At 44.2% G+C, this 27,994-nt stretch overlaps 1 protein-coding gene across 1 annotated transcript; it reads right to left on the bottom strand.

Annotated features, from left to right (window-relative positions):
• Nucleotides 1-1,294: 1,294 nt before the first annotated feature.
• On the bottom strand, nucleotides 1,295-26,734 carry LOC310793131 (basic helix-loop-helix ARNT-like protein 1). Its single transcript, XM_083654892.1, has 19 exons — nucleotides 26,608-26,734; nucleotides 23,111-23,174; nucleotides 21,758-21,905; nucleotides 20,977-20,997; nucleotides 20,748-20,780; nucleotides 18,779-18,808; nucleotides 17,841-17,998; nucleotides 15,757-15,836; nucleotides 14,671-14,763; nucleotides 13,664-13,781; nucleotides 13,301-13,450; nucleotides 10,084-10,330; nucleotides 8,458-8,564; nucleotides 8,143-8,293; nucleotides 7,405-7,484; nucleotides 7,139-7,247; nucleotides 6,450-6,543; nucleotides 5,594-5,687; nucleotides 1,295-4,876 (listed from the first exon to the last, which is right to left on the bottom strand). Exons 2-19 carry the CDS (start codon nucleotides 23,154-23,156, stop codon nucleotides 4,719-4,721), a joined length of 1,917 nt encoding a protein of 638 aa, XP_083511018.1. The 5' UTR covers nucleotides 23,157-23,174; nucleotides 26,608-26,734; the 3' UTR covers nucleotides 1,295-4,718.
• Between the last annotated feature and the right edge of the window lie 1,260 nt (nucleotides 26,735-27,994).

The following is a 27,994-nucleotide window of genomic DNA, read 5'->3' as shown; positions in this document are numbered from 1 at the left end:
ATAGCTGACACCCACATAAAACAATGTAAGATACATCAAGGTCCAAATGATTGCAGTACCTTTGAATTTAGAAACCGATAGATCCACAGTCTTATTGAGATTGTTTTAGAGACTCCAATATGAGAGAAACGAAAGAGGAGTATCAGTTATGAGGCTAACTTTAGGCAAATATGTTTCAGTGTCATGGTTTAGGCCGTGCTTTGGAGTCTTGTCCAGGTAGACGTGAGTCTGGCCCATAGAGATAAAAAACAGTGTTTATCTGTTTATCTCTATCACATCTATATCCCATAGAGATAAACACAGTGTCTATCTATCAGATCTACATCCCATAGAGATAAACACAGTGTCTATCTCTATCACATCTATATCCCATAGAGATAAACACTGTCTATCTCTATCAGATCTACATACCATAGAGATAAACACAGTGTCTATCTCTATCACATCTATATCCCATAGAGATAAACACTGTCTATCTATCAGATCTACATACCATAGAGATAAACACAGTGTCTATCTCTATCAGATCTACATCCCATAGAGATAAACACAGTGTCTATCTCTATCACATCTATATCCCAGAGATAAACACAGTGTCTATCTCTATCACATCTATATCCCATAGAGATGAACACAGTGTCTATCTCTATCACATCTATATCCCATAGAGATAAACAGTGTCTATCTCTATCAGATCTATATCCCATAGAGATAAAACAATGTCTATCTCTATCAGATCTACATCCCATAGAGATAAACACAATGTCTATCTCTATCACATCTATATCCCATAGAGATCAACAGTGTCTATCTTATCAGATCTACATCCCATAGAGATAAACACAGTGTATATCTCCATATCTATATCCCATATAGGTTTATCTCTATGTTCTGGCCCACTGACTTAAAGATGGATGCAGTCTGATTATCTAAACAATCTTTGAACAACAGTTGTACCAAAAGTTTGTGGCTTTGTTATTGTTGTGGAGGAATCTTACAAATTACAAATACACAGTGACAGGGTCAACAAATGACAGAAACAAATAATTTTATTTTAAAAATATTTCACTGCTGATACATACAATACACTCATCATACTCATATATATTTGCATAAAGTATACTCTTAACATGATAATATTTAAAGATTTGATACATTATTGTCAGGTGGGGAGAGGGGGGTATATCAACAAGGGGGAGGGGGGATACTTTATTGTAGTGTGTAGCGTAAAAACATTGAAACAAAAAAAAACACTAGAACAGATACAGAGGTAACCTCGCCACCTAGTAGCAGTATTAGAGGATGACGGGGAATGCGTAACGTCTTTTCACTTTTTGCTCTTGCGACAAAACTGTGCAGGCTCAAAGCAAAGTGACTTAATTGCTCCAACTGTCACAAAGCATGGAGTATAAACTTGGGTAAGCACTCATATCATGTGGATTTTGCCAGCACCATAGCATAGCTCCTGCATCACATAGCTTGTCTGGGAAGCTAAGCAGGTCTGGCTGTGGCAGTCCTTGGATGGGAGACCTGGTGCTGGAAGTGGTGTTGGAGGACCAGTAGGAGGTGCTCTTCCCTCTGGTCTCATGAATAATCTCCCCAATGCCCCAGGGCAGAGACAGGGAATCTGTCCTGTGAGTGAGCACCGTCCTTTCGAATGAGAGACGTTAAACCGAGGTCCTGACTCTGTGGTCATTAAAGATCCCATCCAGCACTCATCGCAAGAGTAGGAGTGTAACCCCAGTGCCCTGGCTAAATTACCAAACAGGTAATTTAACAGGTAAACCCTTCCTTAATTACTTAGAAAAGCACTATATAAATGTCATCAATTATAATTCAATTTCTTGCCGTCCCGCTTTTTCAAACACATTTGAACTGGGACAGGTCAGGATGCTAAATGCTATTTCCCCCTTTGAATGTCAACCTCTAATCTGAAGCTTCAGGCCTGCGTCCTCCAAGATGGCCGGCGAGGTTTAAGAGATAGGTTGTGTTGAGGATACTAAATTATCATTATCAGGAGAACGGACACTGACACCATTCAGACGCTCTTACCTTTCCCCCACTGAGAAAGTAGAGTAGCTCTATCCCCATTACAAAGTCCTATTCTGTCCTATTCTGCTGGAGTACGGACTTTCATTTCTATGACGTGTATCTGTCCGTCTGCTGCTTCATGCACCCCCCGCCTGGATCACGTAGCGCTCTCCACCCCCCGCCTGGATCACGTAGCCCTCTCCACCTAAGGTAGTTTGCATTGACAGTTTACATGTAGCTGCAGTTAAGCGTACTGTTAAGTGCCCGGGATGCCAAATGCAAGAGTATCTGTAGGAGTTCAAAAACTCAGTCAAATTTCAACTCTCCAAATTCTCTTTGTGCGCATTTATTTTTAGTCCTCCCAACCCAGTGGGACAACTGTGGAAAGGATGTTCCTACATTTCTTGGGCGGTTGATAAACATCCTTTCTTATACACATATATATATATTTTATAAAGAGCGCTAAATCAGAATCCGGTGCATTTTTCTTTATAAATCAGATGATAAGTGATCCAATTAGCCCTCCTGTTTGGAGAGTTGGTTAGGGAATACAGTCTCAATAACTCTATGTTGAGGGCGTCATGGGATATAAAGTGGGCATCCTGTGACCCCACCACCCAGTTTGTGTGTTAGTGGGCCAATGGCAACGAGGCTGCCACCATCTGTCCCCACATACTGTAGAGTAGTGGGAAAGGAAGAGACCTTGGTGAAACGGTGGCCGAGAACATTTTCCATGTGGAAACACGAGGGACGCTCCGTTTATCGTGCTTTGCAATTAAGTTGCCATCTTTTGAGAAATGGGAGAGAGAAATAGAGCGCTCCTCAAAGAGGTGGAATATTTGAAAGAGTGGAGGGGCGTCTGTTTTTGTCTGGATAGATGTATTTCTGCATGAGGATGTGTTTTTCTCTCTCTGACGAGCACAGAGCAAAGAATCAAGTTACTATAGGAGGTTCACTGCCAGTTAACAAGGAGCTGGTGAAGTGCCATTGTTAGTGGATGAGGGGGGGAGAAAAACACCGAGCTGCTGCTTCCACCAGATGAAAGTAACCAGTTTTTCTCTCATTCTTGTCAAATTAATTGTAACAGTCATCAGAGCTGCACTCCCAACTGTTCTCTTTTCTCATGCCTCTTCCCTGCTGAGTGGAACTGAAAAGCTCTAAAGACTTTGTGGAAAAATGTCTTTGACAAACATTGTACCACATGACGCAACAGAGCATTGGGATTGGATCATTGGGATTGCTGTCGCAAACGGGCAATCTCAATGACTGCATGGTTTATTTTTGGCTAGCATTAGAATGCGTGATCGCAACTAAATCATTCCAAAAATACAGCAGGTAGTTTTAGGTAGTATCAGTTGTACTTTGTAACCCAGGAGAAACTGGGTTCAGAATGTTGGGCTCAGAATAACAGAGCAGAGTGACATGTTCTGGTTATAATCACATCATGGAAACGGCAGCTAAGTGGCATTTTTTCGACTAACAAGGGTTCATCCTCAGCCAGGTGCTGCTAACTAGATGCGCTTGGGAAACTTTGTAGTTTAAGGAAGTTTAACAGGGTCCATAAGTATCTTCCAACTACTTTCCATAGCATCACCATCGCCATAGCCATGTTGTTATGAGATAATCCTTTCTTTCTGTTGGTTACAAGAAGATTCTGTAAAATACAGTCCAGATCTTACAAAAGGGCTGTGGCGGGAGGCGGAAATCAGCGGCCTCCGACGCCACTCCACCGCCCTATCCAAGTCCCACATTTCAACCACTATCCTTGAAAGGCGGCGGTCAGAGTCCTGTGTGGGTTAGGGTCGGTTGTGTGTTGACCTGGCGTGTGACAGGGCCCAGAGCCACCGTTAGACAGAGTTGAGTCGCTGAAGCGCTGATCGGTGGCCATGTCGGCGCTGCAAATCCAGTTTGACGGCCGCTGCCGCTAAGTAACTTGTGACTCCACAGCTGGCCTATATTCAGAATGCTGGGCGGTGTTATGGAGAGCCTTGTTACGCAGCCAACTAACACTGCAAAAAAGAACAATCTTAACAGGTCATTTGCTCTTATATTGAGTCCTAAAGCTACACCAGGCGAGATCTGTATGTAAAAAGACACCAGCAACAGGGAAGAGAGTCCCGTCCACGCTAATGGAGACGGTCGTTTTGCCCTGTTGGCCTACATTTAAGAGTGAAATCCAAACGGTCTCCGTCCAGAGAAAACCGGACTCACCAGCGTTAAGACCTTTTCCTCTCTTGTCTCTTTGGTATAAAGCGTCACAGTCTGACCGGAGCGCGCTGTGTGCAGTTTACTGACCTCGTGGGGCCCGCCAATGTGGAAAGTTACCTAGTGCAGGTTTAAAAATTTTTTTTTCTTTAGTGTTAAAATCAGCCAGTGGGAGGCGATAATTCCACCTACTTCAAGTACCATTCCACTTTGACAGTGACTAACATTAGAAAGATGTAAAACTGCCTCGCCTCATCAGCCTTACTTGATTTAAAGACCACTAACATTTGCAGACTCAATAGTAGATTAAATGACTTGTTAAGCGGGATGCTCTTTTTGCAGTGTATCTCTGTAGAGGGGGCGGGAACCTGGCAGCCATCCAACAACCTGACTGAACTCTCTCCATCAGTGGCTCTGGCGTTACATGGGAGTGTCTCTCGCTCTCTCTCTCTCTTTCTCTCTCTGCACCTCCTCGGCCGACCTCACAGAGGCCAGGGCAGGTCGCTGAAGTCGACGGGCCCGCCCAGGCCGGCGTCCGCCTCCAGCAGGGACATGATGACGGCCATGGCCGCCTCGTCGTTGCTGGGGCTGCTGGAGCCCGGCTCATCCATGATGTCTATGCTCAGGTGGGAGTTGTCGCCTGGACGGAGGACAACAGAGGAAGAGTTGGTTAGGTCAATTTGGGATGGGAAACATGGATGGAGATGGGAATACAGCAAGATAAACTTGATACATTTGTACACAGATTTATACTTATTTATAGGTCTGGGCGATACAAAAAAAAATCATATCTCGGTACACATATATATATATATATATACATATGTCTGTATTTTCTATTAAGTGAGATATCACAAACACTTTTATTAAAACAAGAATGTACTTGACCAAATACCTCAATATCGATATTGTGACAATATTGTAAGGATGACTATTGGTGCTTTCACAAAATATTTACACAATGAGATTTTTGATCAATAATCATCAGTAATGTGGATATATTGACTAAGTGGGTAAAGGCAAATAATGCAACAGCTAGAACAGTCTGGTAAGTTCAGAAAATGACATCACTTTACTGTAATTCAGCCTTTAAAACCAGGAAAAGACAACACTTCTACCATGTCATATCAGCATATTGCAGCAGCCAAAATCTAGTCTCATATCATAATATTCAATATAATATCAATATATTGCCCAGCCTGACTTATTTGTCCAAGATTTGTACTTATTAAATAAACACAACCATTATTCATTCAGCAGTATTGCGCTGAATGAATAACTAACTGGTGTGTGTGTACATGTGTGTGTGCATGCGTGTGCGTGCGTCTGACTGTTTGGATGTGTGTGTGTGACTCACTCATGATGGACTGGTTGGAGTAGGGGTACCCTATAGAGTCGGGTCCCGGGATGATCCCTGTGGAGGGCAGCTCGGGTGTCCCTCCGTTCTGAATCTACACAAACACACAGTGAAGATGGAAATGAGTGTTCAACCACAGAGGCTTACAGACACCAGGCACATATCACATTTCAAACATCTTGGCTTTTCCACAAAGATCTTCTGCTGATGCCCACAAGACAGAAGTGTCACATTTGAAAAGTTAATGCCCATATGAGAGAAAAACTACAAATCCTGCACATCACATTCAAGTCAGTGGGGAAGGGAACTGAATCTGATTTTCGGATGTACTGTAGTAAGTAAATGGTGCCAATAATAACTATGCATAACTGTCAGACAAATAGCAGTCAGTCAGTCAGTCAGTCAGTCTGGGAATTCAGTTCGACATCTCTCTTTCGGTCTTTGGGGCATTTCAATTACCACGACCTCATTATATGCTTCTACCACAGATAAAATGTCTGTGTCCTCGGCAATAATTCAAAAAGAGAGATTTTTTTAGGCCAGCCAGCAGATGGTAGCCAATAACTTTAGTAATATTACACTGTGAGGCTTACTTTCGAGTGCCGTAGAATTTCTCCGAAATTGTGAATATCTTATTTTGAAATGCGACTCTTCACATATTGTTCCCGATCCACAGAGAAAGACACACACAGCTCAGCTTTCAACCGCACTGACGATGTGATATCCTGAGACAAACGAGCACACTCGCACACGGAAGAAACGTGACAGAAGCTCCAGTTTCGCATAACAAAAACAGATACTGTATGGAGCTACGAGTGCATGTGTGTGTGTGTGTGTGTGTGTGTGTGTGTGTTACCTTCTTGCCCCCTGGAGAGCAGGTATCAGGCGGTGGGGTGCTGGTGATGTTGAGAGGGCTAGAGCCACAGCTGGAGGGAGAGGAGCCCCGGATCCTGAGAGAGAGAGAGAGAGATGTTTCAATGGGTGTGTTATGCGTTGCATGTACATGGATAAAAGCAGATAATAAAAGCTGCATAGAAATAGATACGCGCTACGAAACTGCATCCTGAGGCACGAGACCTCCGAGTGACTTGCGTTTGAACGCTCGTATCGCAATATGTCAGTGATGCCATATGGTTACATCATTCATCTGAGGCTGTTGCCATCATTTTGGTGCTACAGTGGCTTGGCTGTGCAGCATTAGCATGGCGACGACAAGATGCAACAGAAAGAAAGACAAACATCTGACGACACATACTGACACCGTAACATGTCGGAGACAAAAACGAACGCTACAAATTTTTGATGGCATTATACCGTGCACACGCGTCTTTTCACCATCACTGTCAGTTCCCTATCGGTAAGTGAATGAAGGATGTTTCATGCTGAGAATACAATATCAGAATATTGCACTTGACATATGACCTAGTTCTCATATCTAAGTAGGAACTAGGATCTTTCCACTCAAGGGCCGACAAAAGTCAGACTTCCTGCCGACTAGCCTGCCTGGTTTGAGATTTGGAACATAGCGATGGCGTCTGCTCTCACCTCTGGATCTCCATCACTTCTTCAGCGATCATGCGGCCGATCTTGCCGGCTCCTGCTCTCGTGCCGCCGGGGATGCCGGGCACCGTCTGCAGCGCCCGCCTTCCTCCGCCTACCAAACAACACACACAAGGCAAGGCAATCATGAAATGATGACGTGGGACATCATGGAATGAAGGACTATTTTTTTTACACATAAATCAGTCACACTTGGTGGACTACTTGGTGGACTGGTACGCCTTTAATGAAAGGTACATGTGGCGTTTTACCCTCTGAGGTGAGAACACTGTCCATACTCTGTGGAGAGGCGGCAGATTGAGGGTAGTCTGACCCTTCCATCATGGGACACCTGCAGAGGAAAACGAAACGCACAAGAAGAAACATTTTGAGCATTTCCTTTACATTCATTCAGGGCTTAAAGCAAAACTAGAAATAACCGCCTCGCCGTTGTCTGCCTGCCAACATGTCAAGCTGCAGTTTACATCCAAGTCTGTCCAGACTCATCAAGTATATGTAGTGAAGACTTTGAAGGAATTTAATAAAAGGTATTAAGGGCATTTTGACATGTATGAGTCCACAGAATAATTTCCAGTTAATTGTTTGTCCCAGCAAGTGTTACAAGGTTTCCGGTCTCCACCGGTTTACTCTTCCAGTGACGCGAAACTTTGTTTTCATATTTCAGCTGTGCTGCACCACTGAATCAGTGCTACATTGTGATAGAAAGAAAGTAGCTTGCTGTTCACTTGATAAAAAAAAATTAGCTTGTATTCCATTGGTAAATGTAAAATATTGTTTTGCTGAATATGATTGGATAAAATGCATAAAAAGCAAAAACCCACAAGGAGTGATCCCCCCCCACCGGTGGAAAATAGTTTGCGAATCTAAAATGTCCATATATAGTATATAATATAATATGTAGGCTGGAAATCCGGCACCTGGCCAATGTGTTCTTTAAGCCCTGCATTCATTTTGTTCATGTCCCAGTAAATAGCTAGAGCAGTACTTACGACACGACGGTGTTGGTGGAGACGATGTACTCCACCTCCTTGGTCCAGGGGTTCATAAAGCTGAACCAGCGGCTCCTCAGCGTGATGAAGGAGCCATCTTTGATCTTGAATTTGTAACAGTTGGTGTTGATCTTCTCTCTCATCTGTAGCACTGTGGGGGCGGATACACAAACATGCAAGCAAGCACACACACACACACACACACACACACACACACACACAAAGGTAGGTTAGGCAAGTAGAACATCTGAGTCATTAATCCATGAAGAGCCATTTGCATCCTTCACTCATTGTTTTCATTTCCCTCGTCAGTACCTTGTCTGTGGCACTCTGCCAGGTGGCCGATGTCGTCCTGGTGGAAGTACTCATAGAAGGAGGTTCCCAGCAGCTCCTGGGGCAGGTAGGCTAGGATGGCTGTGGCTCTGGAGGGAAAGGGAAACAGGGAGTAAGTAAAACAACGGCAATCCAGGAACTTAAAAGAATTCGCAAGCATATTAATCGTCAGCAAAACTTCTGTTTAGCTATTTGGAAGGTCTGCGTTGAAACTCAGCAATGAATGACAGTTGAGGATTATGCTTTCGCTTTTTTAGTCGGCTGTAGCTCAGGAGGTAGAGCGGGTCGTCCACTAATCGCTTTGGATAAAAGAGGTTGGTGGTTCAATTCCCGCCTCCTCCAGTCTGCATGTCGAAGTGTCCTCCTTGGGCAAGACACTGAACCCCGAATTGCTCCCGATGGTGTGCCAGCACCCTGCGTGGTAGCCTGCCGCCATCGGTGTATGAATGGGTGAATGTACCTACTACTGATTGTAAAGCGCTTTGGATAAAAGCACTATATAAATGCAGGCCATTTACCATTGACCATTTAGTCATTATATACAACATGAAAAGATGGCAAAACAGTGTGGGCTGGCAGAGCGAGAGAAATGAAGACAAACCCTTCCATTGCCATGCACTCAAATGGAGCCAATGGCAGTCCAGATGGGTCGTTTAAAACAGTGGTTCCCAAACTTCTTCACGTCTAGGACTCCTAAACAGACACAAATTAGACCACAGACCCCCATTTGATAAGATTTAGTTTGACTGCAGGATCCTCGTGTTACACGGAGATGTGTGAGCACATTGCTTCTTATGGGGAAAGAATCAATTATTTCACGATTTCTGACAGTAGCCGTCAGAATATGTGAGCACACTGTACAGTAGCTAGCAACAAGCACCCTCCATGGTCACGCATTTTGGTTACACCTTATTTGGTGACCTGCTCTGATATTCTTACTAACAAACCAACATGAAAATACTGCAGCTCACAGAATCTGATGGGTCACCAAAACGGTGTAAAACCCCATCTGATAAGATTTTGGCTTTTAGATATTTTATTACAGAAGGTGTATGAAACCCAAGATCAAAATAGTCATACAGTCTGTCATTGTCTTACTTATGAGTGGACTTAAAGCAAACATAAATTATTTTTGCTGGGGACCCCCTAGTCTCACGTGGTCAGACCCGTCTTACATCATCACTTCCAGCGACGGAGGGTCTGAATCACAAGTCAGTATTTCTGGGTTTTGCCGCAAGAAATGTTGTCCGGCTCCAATAGTATCATGGCAGAAGTCCATCGGCCTGCGTGCATTGGTGCATCGTTCAAAATGTACCACCCCACGAGTGACGCAGATAAGGATGTCCATGGGTTGGTCAATTCATATGCCTGTCACGCATTTTGTTTTGGTCTTAGGGGGCGGTCCTAGGGGACTAGGGACCACCTGGAACCCCCTCAAGGAAGGACCCTTGGGGGTCCCCGGACCCTACTTTGAGAACCACTGGTTTAAAAGCATGCAGCATTCAAAGGCTATGGAAAAGGAAAAATAAATATGTCCATATACACATACACACACACACACACACACACACACTCTGCTAAACTCCCCCCCACTCTCCTGCTCCTCACCTCTGGTCCACGAAGACGAATTTGCCGTCGATGGCGTGCCGGGAGACGTACTCGGTGGGCTTGACGCGGATGTCGGCCAGGCTGGGCTGGGGGACGATGTGGGGGTGCAGCCGGCCGATGGCCACCAGGCAGCTGAGGTTGCAGCCCTCGTTGTCCGGCTCGTTGTCGTCGTCGAGACCCATCTTGGTGGGAGGCCAGCTCTTCAGGTAGCCCGTACTGTGGATGGTGCAGAAGCTCTTGCGGTCTGCTGCAGGGGGGTGGGGACAAAGAGAGAGAGAGGGAAAGAGAGAGAGAGAGAGAGGGAGAGATTATAATTGGTGGTAAAGTAGGTGGGAGGCCATCCCATACTGTGTGGGTGATGAAGATGCTTACGGTTCCCAGAAGAGAAAGGCAGAGGGGTGAAACAGATACTCCCCTGCCCTCAGTTGTGATTAGCTGGGTCATGCATGTGAACACTAAGTACATGTGATGTAATATAATCCAACACAAGACATTTAAACCTCCCATTCACATGTTTCGCTGAAACCACACAATTATTGGCAGCTTTTCTTATTACAATGGGGTGTCACTCCACTAGCTGTGCTGAAAGTCACTGTAAAGCCTGGTCTACATTCCTGACTTATACAAATATGTTTACAGGTCAATGAGGTCATGTGTATATTTTTTACATGGTAATAATCATACACTCATACACTTTGACCGTGGCACGCCTGTTGGTGCCAGAAAGGCTGCTTTGAGTATTTCTGAAACTGGGATATTCACGGACAACAGTCTCTAGGTTCTACAGAATGGTGTGAAAACAAAAAGCAGCCAGTGGCAGTTCTGTGGACAGAAAAACCTTGTTGTTGATGAGAGAGGTCAGAGGAGAATGGCCAGACTGGTTGGAGCTGACAGAAAGACTTCCCTAATTCAGATAACCTCTTTACAACTGTGCTGAGCAGAAGAGGATCTCAGAAGTCAGAACACAACATGTTAAACCTTGAGGTGGATGGCACTTTGGTAGCCTGATGACACTGAGCTGAGAGCTGATGCCTACACAGTGTTAGTAAGGTAAGGTGTAACTAATAAACTAAGTATTAGTAAGGTAAGGTGTAACTAATAAAGTGATCGGTAGGTGTATTTATAGGACCCAAGATAGGAAATCCGCTTGGATGAATACTCAGGGTCAGCGGCCTAACTCTATATACAGTACATGAACTAGTTATTTCAGCTTGTCACAGTCTAAAGCAGGGGTGTCAGACTCATATTAGGTAGAGGGCCGGATTTGTTCAACTGAGACCTCATGGGGGCCGGATTTTTTTTTTTTACTAAAATCAATTCGACTCATTTACCCATTTACTTCACAAAAGAAATACTGCTCTTTCCATTTCTCTTGAAACTGCCTGCATTCCGTGTCAACCTTTCTCTTTTTCGACAGCATCTTGTTGATTCCTTTGTTTTTTGGTAGGTAGCCGAATGCGCGATTCAATTCCAGCGTGGCATCATCATGGCGGCTTTGTTTACACCTGATGACCTACTGACATACTTCCTTGTAGTGCAGATTAATTAACTTATGAATGAACTCTTAGCTTGCTTATTAGCCACACGTAGTTCATGATAATGGGGTGCGAATTTAATAATAATAATAATATATATATATATATTTTTTAAATATTCCAAAACATCTCGCGGGCCGGATATCTCTGACATCCCTGGTCTAAAGTGACCTGGTTATTGATTGCTTTAGAAATCTACATTTCCTGTCCCATAACCTGAATGTGATGATCTAGGTCAAGATACTGTATCTCCAAGTGACTCAGTCTGAATGGTTGAGCCAGCTCAGAAAACTGTGTGTTTTTACCATTTGGCACACACACACACACACACACACACACACACACACACACACACACACACACACACACACACACACACACACACACACACACACACACACAAAGCACACAAAGCACAACATCAGGGGGGAGGAACAACGTTCTCCTCGATGAAATATTAATCTAAAACACTAAAAAATTTAACGTGAATGGTGACACAGCCGATGCGGGCTGCGTGACTGTGCATGAATGACCTGCAAAAGTTCTGCTGACTAAAGACATTCAGTTCACACTCCAGCTGCTCCCATTGGGTAACGAGTAGAGCAAACATGCAGCCGGCCATATGCTCCATCTGTCCTGCAGCTCAAACCAGGCGACGAGCTGAGCAGAAAGTGGAAGTGCAATGAGACCATGACTGACAACAATTCAGTCAGAGATCATGACTGGCAATTCAGTCAGAGATCATGACTGGCAATTCAGTCAGAGATCATGACAGACCGGCAATTCATATCAATCTTGATCATATGGGGTTAATGGAGTTGAAAGCAGAAGTGCTCAACTAAGATGTAAAAGTGAAAAAAAAAGTATTTATTTTGAAGATCTTTTAAAATAATGGAAATAGGTCAAATACAGTATCAAAGTATGTACTTGCATAGTTTGCATATATGTATGCATTTGCACAATTTGTGTGTGTGTATGTGTGTGTGTGTGTATATATATATATATATATATATATATATATATATATATATATATATATATATATATATGGCAGAAAGGTTAGCAAAGCAGAGAGTACAAGCAGACACAGTAAAATAAGGCTGATATCTGAACATACAAACAGGAAAGTAAGTACCGGTATGATAGTTATAGCCTCTTGTAATGACCAATTATGACAGCAGAGGCCACTGTTGCTGCTTATCCGCAGATTTCTACATGTTGGGGCTTTAACTCAACCCTAAATTCTTACATACAAGATTGCATTTTTAACAGACCTGCCTAGTTAAATAAAGGTAAAAAAAAAACTGTGTCTGAAGAGGCAGACTTCCTTGGTGGTGTAACGGTGATGCTCCCATGCGAACTGAGGTGTGTTTCCTGGCTCTACTGACACTAAAAATAGACAGAGGAAAACCTGGAAAATGGAGTCTTCCTTTTCATGTGAACACAAAGAGTCATCGGATATCCTGAAACTAATGAAGTTATGTCCCTGGTGTGGTGTCCTAAAGGAGGACGGGGTGACTGGGAGTAGAACATGAGAAATGTCGGGGGAGACTCAAGAGCACAGAAGCAGAGAATGAGCCGCTTAATAAATGTAGAAAAATCCCATTGACTTGCATTGAATTATGGAAGCACGGCACCCGTTTCCTTACGACTTTAACGCGTTGAAAAGAACAGCGCCGTACCTTTCTTCTTCGAGCAGGTGGAGGCGAAGTCTTTGTCCTCTACTTTGACAGAAGGCCTGTTGCACTTCATCCTGCAGAAGAACGAGCGCCTGGCTCCAGAGCAGAGCCGGGACGGACCGGGGGTGATGTCTGTCTTCACTGGAAGACCGGCTGGAAATACACACAACATGGAGAAGAGCTCATTATTAGGATGTCCAGTAGTATCTGACAAGATGACTTTTAACACACTAGATCTGCAGCGGAGGCACTCTGCAGATTTAGACATAAGGTCAGAGGGGAACAGAGGAGGAAGAGACGTGCATGAGAAATCATCACTAACCAACGTCCTAATTCTATCCAACGTGTGCGTTTGTGCTCGCTTACTTTTAGCGTCGATGAGCCTCTCGCGGGGGGCCGTGTCGGAAGAGGACAGTTGCTCTTTGACTTTGGCAATGTCCTTGGGGTGAAGGTAGTCAAACAGACTCTGACCTATCAAGTCATTCTGGAGAGAGGGTGGGAAAGAGAGAACAATATGAGAGAGAGAAGGGAAAAGAAAGGGGGAATGGAGGGACAGAGAGAATAATATGAGAGAGAGAAGGGAAAAGAAAGGGGGAATGGAGGGACAGAGAGAATAATATGAGAGAGAGAAGGGAAAAGAAAGGGGGAATGGAGGGACAGAGAGAATAATATGAGAGAGAGAAGGGAAAAGAAAGGGGGAATGGAGGGACAGAGAGAATAATATGAGAGAGAGAAGGGAAAAGAAAGGGGGAATGGAGGGACAGAGAGAATAATATGAGAGAGAGAAGGGAAAAGAAAGGGGGAATGGAGGGACAGAGAGAATAATATGAGAGAGAGAAGGGAAAAGAAAGGGGGAATGGAGGGACAGAGAGAAGTGAAGAGAGAAGGCTGGCTCTCTAGGCATAAACCGATGAGGACAAGTGCAGAACTAAAGACATTTTCTTCATAGTAATAGGCAATCTGTTGAAATGTTGGCCTAATAGTTGATTTCTATTAGCTTTGGTGCAATAAATACTTTTCTAGCAGGAAGTACAATATCTGCAGTGTCAGTTCTTTGAACCCAATGAAGCAAAGTACATCTCTGCCAAGCTAAGGTGTCTGGCGAGGCAAAGCAGCTCCAATGGCTGGAATAATACTGGAAGTGAGGTGTTTCCTCCTTCAAAATAAAAGCATAAAATAGGGGTTGCATAGACTTGTCGACGCTACTACCACAAGTCGACGCCTGCCGGGAGACAATTTGTCCTTCTGTTGACAAGACATTTTCTACATTACCAGTCTGTTCTGTTGACAAGACATTTCCTACATTACCACTCTGTTCTGTTGACAAGACATGTCCTACATTACCCTGGACTGTCACTATCAGTATACTGTACCTGGCTGTAGTTGAGAATCTTGTAGACCGACTCGGATACAAAGAGGATCTTGCCACGATCACACCCAACCACAAACAGGAAGCCATCAGCAGCCTAGATTGATCAGACAGAAAACACTGAAAACTACTCCCCAAATGTCTCGCCCTCATAATATGTCAATCCTAAAGCTGCGTGTCCACTAAGCTTCTGTTTCTCAATTCCAGTGCCCTTTTCTCATTAAAGACAACAGGAAGCGTCCACAAGGTGCACAAAAACGCGGCTGCTCCAGAAAGGCGCTGCGTCGGTTATTTCTTTCCGTCAAAGCAGAGCGCTTTTTAAAGCTGAGAAATGTTCAACTTTTCAGAAAAGCACTGGGTGACGTGATCCGCTTTTTCCAGCTGGGAGGTGGAGAAATACGATGTGTGGTAGGATAATCATTGAATTTACGTTACTGTAACAGCGATCATAAAGGCAGTATGGATTATACCGGATATGTATTGTAAATATCTGCCATCTGGTAAGCCTGGCTTGTTCTACAACACTGTATTGTTAGCACTGCTAGAAGTGCTAATGTTACGTTACGTTAGCCAGGTGGTTAGTGCAGCTGGTACTGTAAGGCTTACAGTACCAGCTGCACTAACCACTTACAGTGTAAGCTAGCCAGGAGACATTAGCATCCGCTTCTCCTCACAAAAAGCGCTCCAGGCAGCGCCTTTTCCACTCCAGAAAGATGCTGACAAACGCTATGTCGACACGCAGCCTTAGAGACAGTGACTTAAAGTTAGTTACTTTCTGCAGTTGACTAATTAGAGACAAAAGAACAGACTGCCAGCTTTTCATTATGTGTGCCTATTTTAGCAACATCAGAATACATTTTCCAGCTACATAATGCATAGGTCTTTTTTTAATCACAATAAATGCTTCAATATAATACAACGATTCAGTGGGAAACATTTTGAAGCAATGCAAACAGACAACAGTGTCTTTAACTAATGACTACACACAGTGCAGTATCAAGAAAAAAGTACTGTTGCATCTACATTACTTCAACATGTTGCCTGACTGTCTCATCACCCTTACATGCCTAGTGCTCTGTATTGGACTCACCCTTAGTATTAAGTGCTTCAGTTCATCATCTGAGAGGAAAGAAGGCTTGTAGTTGGCCTCTGTGTAGGGGTTGGCTGCACCTAAAGACAACAGCAAAGACTCACTTCACACACGTGCGTATTCTTGAGCTATATCTCAAAGAGAGATGCACGACGATATTGGCACGCCGTCGGTGACGGCCGATAAAGTCTTTAAAATGAAATTTCAGCATCGGCCTGATATGACATTTCTGCCGATATGACAGGCTGATATCATCCAAGCCTGTATACGCACCTGTAGTTACCCTGTCTTTTCGACACAAAATGGCCCCAGTGAATATGCTCTATAATGTGTTAATTCACTAGAAGAGAGACTTGATGTTCTCTGAAATTAGGTGGACATTTTTTGTGTGGATATATCGGTATCGGCAATCGGCCAAAAGAGTTGGAAAATATCCGCAAAAAATCCAATATCGTGCATCCCTAATATCAAATGTAGCAAAACAATTCAGAATTTCAAAAATAATGTACAGGTATCCCTTCGCATGTCACCGGGGTGTGCTTGAAAGGGTTACTGATCAATACCAATGACTCAGTGATTCCTGGGCCAGGTGCTGAGGATGACTCAGTGATTCCTGGGCCAGGTGCTGAGAATGACTCAGTGATTCCTGGGCCAGGTGCTGAGTATGACTCAGTGATTCCTGGGCCAGGTGCTGAGGATGACTCAGTGATTCCTGGGCCAGGTGCTGAGAATGACTCAGCGATTCCTGGGCCAGGTGCTGAGGATGACTCAGTGATTCCTGGGCCAGGTCCTGAGAATGACTCAGTGATTCCTGGGCCAGGTGCTGAGGATGACTCAGTGATTCCTGGGCCAGGTGCTGAGGATGACTCAGTGATTCCTGGGCCAGGTCCTGAGAATGACTCAGTGATTCCTGGGCCAGGTGCTGAGTATGACTCAGTGATTCCTGGGCCAGGTGCTGAGGATGACTCAGTGATTCCTGGGCCAGGTGCTGAGTATGACTCAGTGATTCCTGGGCCAGGTGCTGAGTATGACTCAGTGATTCCTGGGCCAGGTGCTGAGGATGACTCAGTGATTCCTGGGCCAGGTCCTGAGAATGACTCAGTGATTCCTGGGCCGGGTGCTGAGGATGACTCAGTGATTCCTGGGCCAGGTCCTGAGAATGACTCAGTGATTCCTGGGCCAGGTGCTGAGATTTCTGCATCTCAAAGCTCACTTTCTGGCCATAAACTCTTGGAAACAAGCGGCCCTTCTCCCAGACCTCCCGTTTTCAAGTGCTCCCAGATGGAAGACGGTGCAACGAGTGAGCGAGTGCCATCACAACACATTTTGTTCCTTAACCAAAAGCAAAGACAAAGCGTTTTTTTTTTATATTTTGCATGGTGATAAAACACCTCTTCACAACAAGACATTTCTGTTGGATCTGTGCACTATATTAGCTATCTCTTTCATCTCATCTGTATGTGAAAATGTGACTTGTTGCAGATATACAATACGGTCTCATCTCAGTTTGTCTAGTTAGTGTCTGTTAAGCCGCTGACACACCGGGAGAACTACAAAGGACGAGTGGCAACTAGCGCCCGACCGACGTGTCACCGACAAGCCACCATCAAAGCAGACTAGAGCCAACAGTGCGGGACACACCGCAAACACTGAGGCGACAGACAGCCAGACATGGCCGACTGCCGGCTTGGTGTGTCTGGGGCTTTAATGTAACCTATCTAACTACCCCCAAACATTCTATAGAGATGAAACGATTACCAGTTTCATGATAACCCGTGATAGAATTCCTGACGGTTGGTATTACCGCTTCAAATTTGAATTATCATTAAAACCATGTTTGATTACAGCGCTTTGAGAAACACAGTAAATACTGTCCATCAATCCAAGTTAGTAACAATCTCCCAGGAGTCTTGAGTTTTCAATATAAAACTTTGTGAAATGATTTCACATTTTCAGCACATTTTAACAATACCGTGATAATACTGATAACTGTGATCATGTGATAATTCTGATATGAAATTCACATACTGTTTCACTGACTGTTGTTTACCTATCCCTCAATGCACCCATGCATTCCTCCTCACCTCTGAGTGTCTTCATGTGCTGGACGGCCATGCGCAGGACAGTCAGCTTGTCCAGCTTGCGGGACATGGCGTTGCAGGTGGGCACCAGGGCCGCCAGCTCGTCGATGAAGCTGTTCATCTTGTCCCGGCGGCGCTTCTCGATCTGGCTGTGGGCCTCTCTGTGGACGACGGGGGAAAACCACAGGACGTTAGCAGGCAGCTACGTAGCCTTTAGCATACACCGATTAGACTCCTGGCTCCCTCGCATACTCCCCAAATAAGTTCTCCCATTTATGTCTTTTGGGGGCATTTTACCTGTTTTATAAAGAATCCTAAAACTACGCAGAGCAGCAAACCAAGATGAGGCGAGTTATCCGTCAGCGTCTGGCATCCTTGTAAAAGAAGCTGCTCTGTGAATTATCCGCAAATCAGCAGAAGTACCGAGAAAACATTGCTGTTCAGACGGAAGGCAAAATGCCTTCTTAGGCGTCCGGTCTGTCCTTCAGGACTGTAAGAACACATCCTTGCGTCTATCCAACCTCTTTGCTCTGCCTTCACTTCAGCCTTGGCCACACCAGCCGCGGCGAAAAGGAGAGTTCTTTACACAGAGGAGAAAGGGAGCCTGTCATTAGCCATTAGCTATGCTCTTACAGTCCCTTCGGCTCCACATAATACTCTGATCTATACACTTCAATGTATAAAGTTTCACATTATCAACGTAAACAAAGATGCCTCTGTCTCCCATCGCACGGAGTGACATTTAATTCATGTCGGAGAGATTACACGGACAGGGGTATGACAGAGAGGAAGAGGGGAAGAAAGAATGATACAGTTTGTGTGTGTGTGTGTGTGTGTGTGTGTGTGTGTATGAGAGAGAGAAAGAGAGAGTTACAGAGAGAGAGAGGGACACACACACACAGAGGGAGAGAGAGAGAGAGGTAAAGAAGTAGGTTTGATACCTGGCATTCTTTATCCGGCCCTGTTGGTCACTGGAAAGACAAACAATGAGAGATTAGAGAGCGAGTGTTGCAAAGGGAAACTCCTCAGAAGGTTCAAATAAATCTCACAGTTTGAGGTTGGAGACAACGTGGCAGATTGATGAGACGGAAACTATTTAACGGAGCGAGGACGAGGTCAGTGAGGGGCAGTGAGGAAACAGGGTCAGTGTGGAAACAGGGACAGTGTGGAGACAGGGACAGTGTGGAGACAGGGTCAGTGAGGGGCAGTGTGAAAACAGGGGCAGTGTGGAGACAGGGGCAGTGAGGGGCAGTGTGAAAACAGGGGCAGTGTGGAGACAGGGCAGTGAGGGGCAGTGTGAAAACAGGGGCAGTCAGGGGCAGTGTGGAGACAGGGGCAGTGAGGGGCAGTGTGAAAACAGGGGCAGTGTGGAGACAGGGCAGTGAGGGGCAGTGTGAAAACAGGGGCAGTGTGGAGACAGGGCAGTGAGGGGCAGTGTGGAAACAGGGGCAGTGTGGAGACAGGGGCAGTGAGGGGCAGTGTGAAAACAGGGGCAGTGTGGAGACAGGGCAGTGAGGGGCAGTGTGGAAACAGGGGCAGTGTGGAAACAGGGGCAGTCAGGGACAGTGTAGAAACAGGGTCAGTGTGGAGACAGGGGCAGTGTGGAGACAGGGCAGTGAGGGGCAGTGTGGAAACAGGGGCAGTGTGGGGCAGTGTGGAGACAGGGGCAGTGTGGGGCAGTGTGGAGACAGGGCAGTGAGGGGCAGTGTGGAAACAGGGGCAGTGTGGAAACAGGGGCAGTCAGGGACAGTGTAGAAACAGGGGCAGTGTGGAGACAGGGGCAGTGAGGGGCAGTGTAGAAACAGGGTCAGTGAGTGGAAACGGGGTCACGGCTGGGACAGAAAACCTGTAACCAGCCAACCCAGTTTGTTGTGCTTAGCAACATAAGAGCTTATGTAAGCAGATCAAGCTTCAGGCTGTTTGAATGGGCACAATGATGCAATACAAATATTACATAGTGACTGATTAAGCTTCTCTTACACTGACACACTCACTCACTCTCTCTCTCTGCCTGTCTCTCTCACACACGCTGATATAACACTGTGACAGCAGGGAGGATTCCCACTAGTGTGCTTTCCCTCTGCAGGGGTTGATTAAAGGGATAGTTTGGATTATTTGACATCAGGGTTGTATGAGGTGCTTATCGATAGTCAGTGTGTTACCTACAGTAGATTGATAGTCAGTGTGTTACCTACAGTAGATTGATAGTCAGTGTGTTACCTACAGTAGATTGATAGTCAGTGTGTTACCTACAGTAGATTGATAGTCAGTGTATTACCTACAGTAGATTGATAGTCAGTGTGTTACCTACAGTAGATTGATAGTCAGTGTGTTACCTACAGTAGATTGATAGTCAGTGTATTACCTACAGTAGATTGATAGTCAGTGTGTTACCTACAGTAGATTGATAGTCAGTGTGTTACCTACAGTAGATTGATAGTCAGTGTGTTACCTACAGTAGATTGATAGTCAGTGTGTTACCTACAGTAGATTGATAGTCAGTGTGTTACCTACAGTAGATTGATAGTCAGTGTTACCTACAGTAGATTGATAGTCAGTGTGTTACCTACAGTAGATTGATAGTCAGTGTGTTGCCTACAGTAGATTGATAGTCAGTGTGTTACCTACCTCAATCTACTGTAGGTAACACACTGACTATCAATCTACTGTAGGTAACACACTGACTATCAATAAGTACCTCATACACCCTCACGTCAAATAATACAAGCTATCCCTTTAAGTTGAACTTGACTGGATCATTGCAGAGCCAGGGAATTGGATAAAACTACAATAAATAAATAAATAAATAAATAAATAAATAGATAGATAGATAGATAGATAGATAGATAGATAGATAGATAGATAGATGACTAAAGCTACATTTCCACCATTATAATGACAGCATCTTACCTTCCCAGTTTATCCTTGTCTGTGTCCATGTCACTAAAAAGTCAATGACAGGTGATATTAGTTTCATCCGGGCCATCATAGCACAATCAACCGTTACACTTCAGAAATGTTTAACTCAGCAGACGATAATAAAAGAGTTCAATGGGTTCAGTGTTTTGTTTTGTTTACAGTACTTGGCATATTGAACTTTGCAATAAAGCTGTGAGCATGAAGCTGTGTTTGAACTTACTCGAATGAGAAGCCATCGATTCTGCAAAGAAGAAGAAATAAAAGGTGTTCAACAGAAACATTTTCTCAGTGTGTTGAACAATGCACATATTTTGATCATGACTACATGACTGATGGATTCAAAAAGACTGTAGTCTGGTTCCACAAAAAGCTGGAGCTGTGAGGTTTAGACTACAACGAGGTCATTAATCTTCCATCCTTCTATCCTTCTCTCTCCTCCTTTCTTTCCTTCCTTCCCTCTCCTCTCACCACACTCCCACCTCCCCTCTTTCGTTTAGGGTTCACACACCTTCAAGGTTAATTACTCCAACAACATGGAGAATTTCTACGTTTCCCAGGCCTAGCAGAAAGTTCACTTAACGTCAGGGTTAGGGTCACTCATGCACGCACGTGACCGTTGCACTTTCTGGAGGCAGGTGGAGCGTGAAACAAGTACGCACAGATGGCGGAAGACACACATGGAGACAGCGGAACGTAACCTAGTTACTTACGTTAAGTAAAAAAAACTATATCAAAAGAACTTAAATTCCTATTCTTGCACAAAATATATAAATTAAATTACCCATGTCTGTTTATGTCCATTTTCAAAAACTTTCAAAGCCTTGATCTTTTTCTCAAATTCACAAACTTTTTCAAGGACCCGTGGGAACCCTGTACCCCATGGACTTTACTTTTCTTTCTTTCTTTCTTTCTTTCTTTCTTTCTTTCTTTCTTTCTTTCTTTCTTTCTTTCTTTCTTTCTTTCTTTCTTTCTTTCTTTCCTCTCCTTCCCAGCCTCCTTACTGGTAGTCGGTGGTGCTCCCCTTCCTCTTGCGGGTGTATTCCATGCCGGGTGTGCTGATGGAGCTGGAGATGAGGTCGGTGGAGCCGGGGGACATGAAGTCGGTCATCGTAGACGAGATGTCCATCCTTTGGTCTGCCATCAGATCATCTGCAGCACAAAGACAAACATCTCTGTTATTCACCAGGGTATCTATCTAAACACTTCTGTTATTCACCAGGGTATCTAAACACCTCTGTTATTCACCAGGGTATCCAAACACTTCTGTTATTCACCAGGGTATCTAAACACCTCTGTTATTCACCAGGGTATCTAAACACCTCTGTTATTCACCAGGGTATCTAAACACCTCTGTTATTCACCAGGGTATCTAAACACCTCTGTTATTCCCCAGGGTATCCAAACACCTCTGTTATTCACCAGGGTATCTAAACACCTCTGTTATTCACCAGGGTATCCAAACACTTCTGTTATTCACCAGGGTATCTAAACACCTCTGTTATTCACCAGGGTATCTAAACACCTCTGTTATTCACCAGGGTATCTAAACACCTCTGTTATTCCCCAGGGTATCCAAACACCTCTGTTATTCACCAGGGTATCTAAACACCTCTGTTATTCACCAGGGTATCCAAACACCTCTGTTATTCACCAGGGTATCTAAACACCTCTGTTATTCACCAGGGTATCTAAACACCTCTGTTATTCACCAGGGTAACTAAACACTTCTGTTATTCACCAGGGTATCCAAACACCTCTGTTATTCACCAGGGTATCTAAACACCTCTGTTATTCACCAGGGTATCTAAACACCTCTGTTATTGATCGGGGGAACCAAGTGGCTTTTTGACTTCACCATGAGGGGGTACTTGATCATGAGAGAATACCTCAGTACACTGTACCGCAGTGGTTCTCAAACTTTTTCATGTCAGGGACCCCTAAACGGACACAAATTAGTCCATGGACCCCCATTTGATAAGACAGGGACCCCCATCTGATCAGATCTTTTGCTTTTAGATGTTTTATTACAGAAAGTGTATGAAGCAAGTCCCTAAGCAAGGTCAAGATCAAAGATGAAACATCACCAGTGGGATGAGTTTCACGCATGGACAGGGTGAGGGACTGAGTGCAACAAGGACCTTCAGGGGCAAAGATTAGACAACCTTTGGAACCTCTACATGTCATGCAATAAACACTATTGGAAATCCTTTGTGGAGGGGAAAGAGGGGAGGGGGAAGAAGACACTGGCCATCTCCCAAAGACGGGCTGAAAAACATTTGTCTGGTTTGTTTACAAGTTGAAAAATGCCGGGAGTGTCCCTACACAAGGCCAGAAAGTTATAATGTCACACTTACCACAGATGTTCATCACAGCCTCTGTGTTAAAATCATCTCCTTCCATCCACTCTAGAGCCCTCGACTGTGGACGCAAGACACAAAACCATCATGTTTGCAACAATGAATCATCAGTGAGTCATTTTGAAATTGTGCAATAAAAACAAGTGCGCGCGTGTGTGTGTGTGTGTGTGTGTGTGTGTGTGTGTGTGTGTGTGTGTGTGTGTGTGTGTGTGTGTGTGTGTGTCTGTGTGTGAGTGTGAGTGTGTGTGTGTGTTGCCTGGACACCGTGGGCAAAACATGCCATCTGGATCAAATGTGGAGAGAGAATAAAGAGGAAGCAGTTATCGTCTGCATGCACACATCTCAAATATTTTTTTCCGCCAGGAGAAATAGGACATACTGTACCATATACTTTTCATGAAGGAAATAAACCTGAGTGGTTATGTGTGGTGCGTGTCCCAATTACCCAATTTCAACCCACAAAAGTAATCAAAGTGACTCCAACTGATGTTTTCCCAGCTGAATTTGACCCAGTTTTGCACCGCCTAACCACTTTCAGAAATGCTGACAATGACTCAAAGACACCATCACCGTGCTTAAACAGCCTTCCCTTTAGCTGGCTACCTAGTTACATTAGGACTTTACCTAAATAGATAGGACACAGTGTAATAAGTGACTACGGTAAATTCACGGCTTGATTTGTGTGCAAGAAAATCATATCTTTCCAGTGGGTGCTAGTGACATTTTGAACAAATACAGCACCAGTTTATTGTTGACTATAATGTGGTTAAAAATAGAAAAGTGTGATAATCCCGTGTGTTGTTTACGTGTGATGATCCTCCTTTGGTTTCTGGCAGTGGAGATAGTAACAGCCCTGAATTGACCCTGCCGCCTCACCTGGTCGATTCAGTGCTGTTTCTATCTCCACTGCCACAAAGCAAAGGAGGATCAAAATGACCCCCATTCTGTAGTTGTGACTTTTATACAGAGCGCGAGAGCGGTGAGGAATAATGACACTGCAAAGACCCAGGCTTCCACAGTTTGTAAAAGAGGCAATTGAGAGAGAGAAATTGCAGTGAGTCTTGTTCCTAGTAGAAGCCATTTGCTGAAGAGGCAAAAAGCTCCCACCTTGCCAGTGCTCGTAAACACAAGCCAGCTACTAGGACAAAGAACAATGCACCAGAAATGGGCATGAAGATATGAATGTACAATGTGAATGGAAGTGCACTTATGATGTGTGGTATTTCCAGTGTGGCACTAGTCGTGCCACTGGAAATACCACAGTAGTCTCTAGTAAGGAGACATGATTTTGCTTATGTGCTGCAGCCTCAGTGCCAACTGGTTGTGACAATGTTGTCTCCTCCTTGCTCTTCCTCTTAGATCAAATGAGTTAAAAAAAAAAGGTAATCTTGTCATTTACTGCACCAATGTATATGACTCAAAGGAAAATGTGCACTGAAACACTGTTAAATAAAACACCTTTGAATGAAAGCAACACGTTTACTGTCCTTCGGGGGGGTTGTTGAAAATCATTCTGGGAAATGTAGGAAATCACTAACTGCATTGGAAGAAGACAAAGCAGGTTGAGGTAAGAGAGGAAAAGTATCCGAGGGTCGAATTTTCCTTGAATATATTCCACTCACTGGCAGGTCTCGCAGGAAGCAGACTGAAGCTGGACACTAGAATTCAGTGGTTCCCAACCTTTTTTTGTCATAATGAACCCCTTGAGCTGTTTCGCCATGCCAATAGTACCCCCTCACTCATGCCTGTTGATGATTCTCCTAAATGTCTTCTATTAAACTCATATTAATTAGTATCTAACACAACTGATTATGAATGACTTTCTGACAGGTTATGATTGAAGCCATTCATCCAATGTTTGCTAGATACTTGGTTTTGCATGCAGTTTTGACATGTGTGAACGGTGACCTCTTCACAGAGTAGTGTAACAGTTGACACCTGCCAGGGGGGGAACCATTGCACATACGAGGCTTTAATCCCAGGAAACGGGATTCCCGGGAATTGCCATCTAAGCCATCTCCCGTTTCCCAGGAAATGAATGAGGGGAAACCGGGGGGAAATGTTGTTGTATTTTTACATGCAGAACATATTGGAATAGGCCTATATTTAGAAATATGCCAACAGTTTACTTTCTTAAAAGATATAGCCTATGTTTTAAAAGAACATATATATTTAGGCTACTGTAAGCATTGTAAATCATAAAATGATCATGATGTTAGGCATTTTGGACTTCGGAGACATCAGTGAATCAATCAACCAATCAATCAATTTTATATTTATATAGCGCCAAATAACGAGTTATCTCAAGGCAGATTTTAAGATTAAATCCCGTACTAGCTTCTCCGACAACAAAGCTACAGCCAGAAATTTGAAATTTGATTATATCCTTTGTAGAGTGGAATTAATTTCAGACTTTATTTCGGCGTGTTTTGGCTATATGCGGCTTTGTGCGCTGGTGGAATACACTGAAAGCTTATTGCACCAAGCCTAATTAATAAACACAAAGCCTGCAATGTTTCTTTTCTTTTCTACTGATAAAAGCTGTGCTGTATGCAGCAGTATGAAGATTATGGCACGGGCACGACTGGAAGACGAGTGCGCGGCCGCCAGAGCGCAGCCCATATCCAAAGCGCCCCGCGGTGCTGCCAGGTATGACAGCATCTTGATGTGGTGTGTAAAACAGTGTGAAAACGGGCTGATTCAACGACGCGTTTATGGCTGCATTTGTTCCACACCAGTTTCCACAACTCTCTAAGAAAATGGTTAGCCTACTACAGGACTTATTCATACTCCAATGCACTATTGCTGAATTATATAAACCCTACCTGCACTATAGGCTATATGTGCTATAGGCTATATAGGCTATATGTTCATTTCTAATGTTTTGCCTTAATTAATAGTTATTAATGCCACCAAATAATACACTCGATCAGGCTGGGAAGCAATAGGTTTATTTTTCTCCTTGATGCATGAAAATAAAAAATCTGGGGATTCCCGCGAAAGAGGGCTTCAGTTCCCGTTTCCCGGTATGCCTCACTTTCAGGAAAAATATTAAACCCTAGCACATACCATTTTAGCAATGGGCTTATGAAATTACTTGGAAATGAATTGTAATCCCCAATGAAATGAATTGTAATCCCCAATCCTTCCAAGTATCCTCAAGTACCCCTAGGAGTACACATACCCCTGGTTGGGGCAACAGCAGGTTAAATGATTGAGTGTCTACTCTATGGGATAAAATAACATAATCACGAGCTCATAGGCATCTAGGAATTGAGCGAAACTGAGCAAGTAAACTGGGGGGAGGGGAGGGGGAAGGGGGGTTACCAGGCTTTGTCCGAGTGTCGAGGGGAGGCCCGCAGTGTCACACTTTGAAAAGCCCATGCACTAGAGATCAATAGGCCCTTCTTGATTCTATACAGCCTCTGAAATATGGGTTGGAGTAGACTGTCCATACAGAGCAGGGCTTGTGAAGGCTCAGCTGGTGCAGGTACCTGGATAGGAAACTGGAACAGGCCTCCCTGGTTGGCCCGGTGTCGTCTGGATCAGCCTGGTCTGATGCGTTCTGATCTGGTGTCCGTCTGCTTTGATTCTGTTTGACCTAGATTCATCCGGGTTGATGTCGTCTGCCCTGGTGCGATCTGTCCTTTAGGCAACTGGTGTAACTGGTCTACATCTAGAGAGAGAGAGAGAGAGATGAGGAGAAATGACAATGTCAATAAGGTCTGATGTTGTTTCATTTACAAGCCTAACCAAGGGTTAATTTTCCATAGAGACAGGGGGGACATGTCCCATCTTTTCAAAATCCAGATTATGTCCCCCCCACTTTTTCACTGCAAAAATCATGGACACGGGTCGACATTAGTCTTTCAGAGGTTGTAGCAGGCTCCTTTCTAAACCTAGAGTTAAGAGAACAGTATCATATGAAACTAGAAGACCTAAGGCCGGGGGTCGGGGTTGTCGTGTCCCCCCCCCCACTTCTCAAACCAAAGTTACGCTGGCAACTGCCTTTGAAAAATCTAAAAATAAAAAATATACAAAATACAAGAGATCAGAAAAATAAACAAGACCTAAATGAACACATCAGCATCTCCATTTTGGCAAACCCAAGAAAAAGCTAAACATGGCAGGCGTTCAAATAAATCAAGAGAAGACCATTCTGTTCATTACAGCTGACCTGAAAAATGGAATAACTGAATGTAGGCTAATTGAATCGTTTCCTGGAGTTTGCTCTATTTGGTATGCAGATGAAGGCTAAAAGTAGATTCCTCTATTTATGCAGTGAGGTGTAATTTCCGTGACTAGAATGATGAATATGATTTCTTGTCAAGAGTGTCTGCTCTATACTGAAACCATGAAGAAAACACTTCAAAGCATCTTGCAGATTCCCTTATGCTGACCTGACACACTGTCACAGACAAACTGCCAACGTCAGAATGAAATGGTGAGAGTTTTGCTGGAGTTGTGGTGCGCTCCCTCCGTCTCCATCGTTTGGTGTGAGGTGGTGATCAAACTCAGTCCCAGCTCTCTGAACTCAGTCAGTCTTCTTCTCGTCTTGACATTCTGACAAAATCAAACGTGTTTAATATTATCAGGAGTCTTTAGCCTTGGCTCATGCAAATAGTGTAGTTCAATGACGTCACCATTGCCAACAACAACCAATAGTTGGGCTTTCTCCAGCACCAAAACAGGACAGCTCTGGAGTCTCTCTCTCTCTCCCCCCACTTCTCCTTGTTCTCTGTGTTGACTGCACCCGTCAAGTTGCATCCATTACCTATGCCTACTGTCTTTTCAAAATAAATCACTTACATGTTCATTGTTCAAGGGAAATAACAAAATAATAGGCTAGGGGGAATAATTGGTCAAGTACAATAGGGCAAT

The sequence above is a fragment of the Poromitra crassiceps genome, assembly GCF_964638095.1.
Source record: "Poromitra crassiceps genome assembly, chromosome: 18".
In the NCBI taxonomy this organism is placed as follows: domain Eukaryota; kingdom Metazoa; phylum Chordata; class Actinopteri; order Beryciformes; family Melamphaidae; genus Poromitra; species Poromitra crassiceps.
This window is presented reverse-complemented; position numbering and strand designations above follow the sequence as displayed.

What these genes read in the sequence shown, in the direction of transcription:
- LOC310793131 (XM_083654892.1), bottom strand. Translation starts at nt 23,156, where the DNA reads ATGGAAGGAGATGATTTTAACACAGAGGCTGTGATGAACATCTGTG. An exon ending in TCCACCAACACCGTCGTGTC is followed by an intron (nt 7,485 to 8,142) that starts GTAAGTACTGCT and finishes TTTCCTCTGCAG; the next exon opens with GTGTCCCATGATGGAAGGGT. An exon ending in GCTCTCCAGGGGGCAAGAAG is followed by an intron (nt 5,688 to 6,449) that starts GTAACACACACA and finishes GTGTTTGTGTAG; the next exon opens with ATTCAGAACGGAGGGACACC.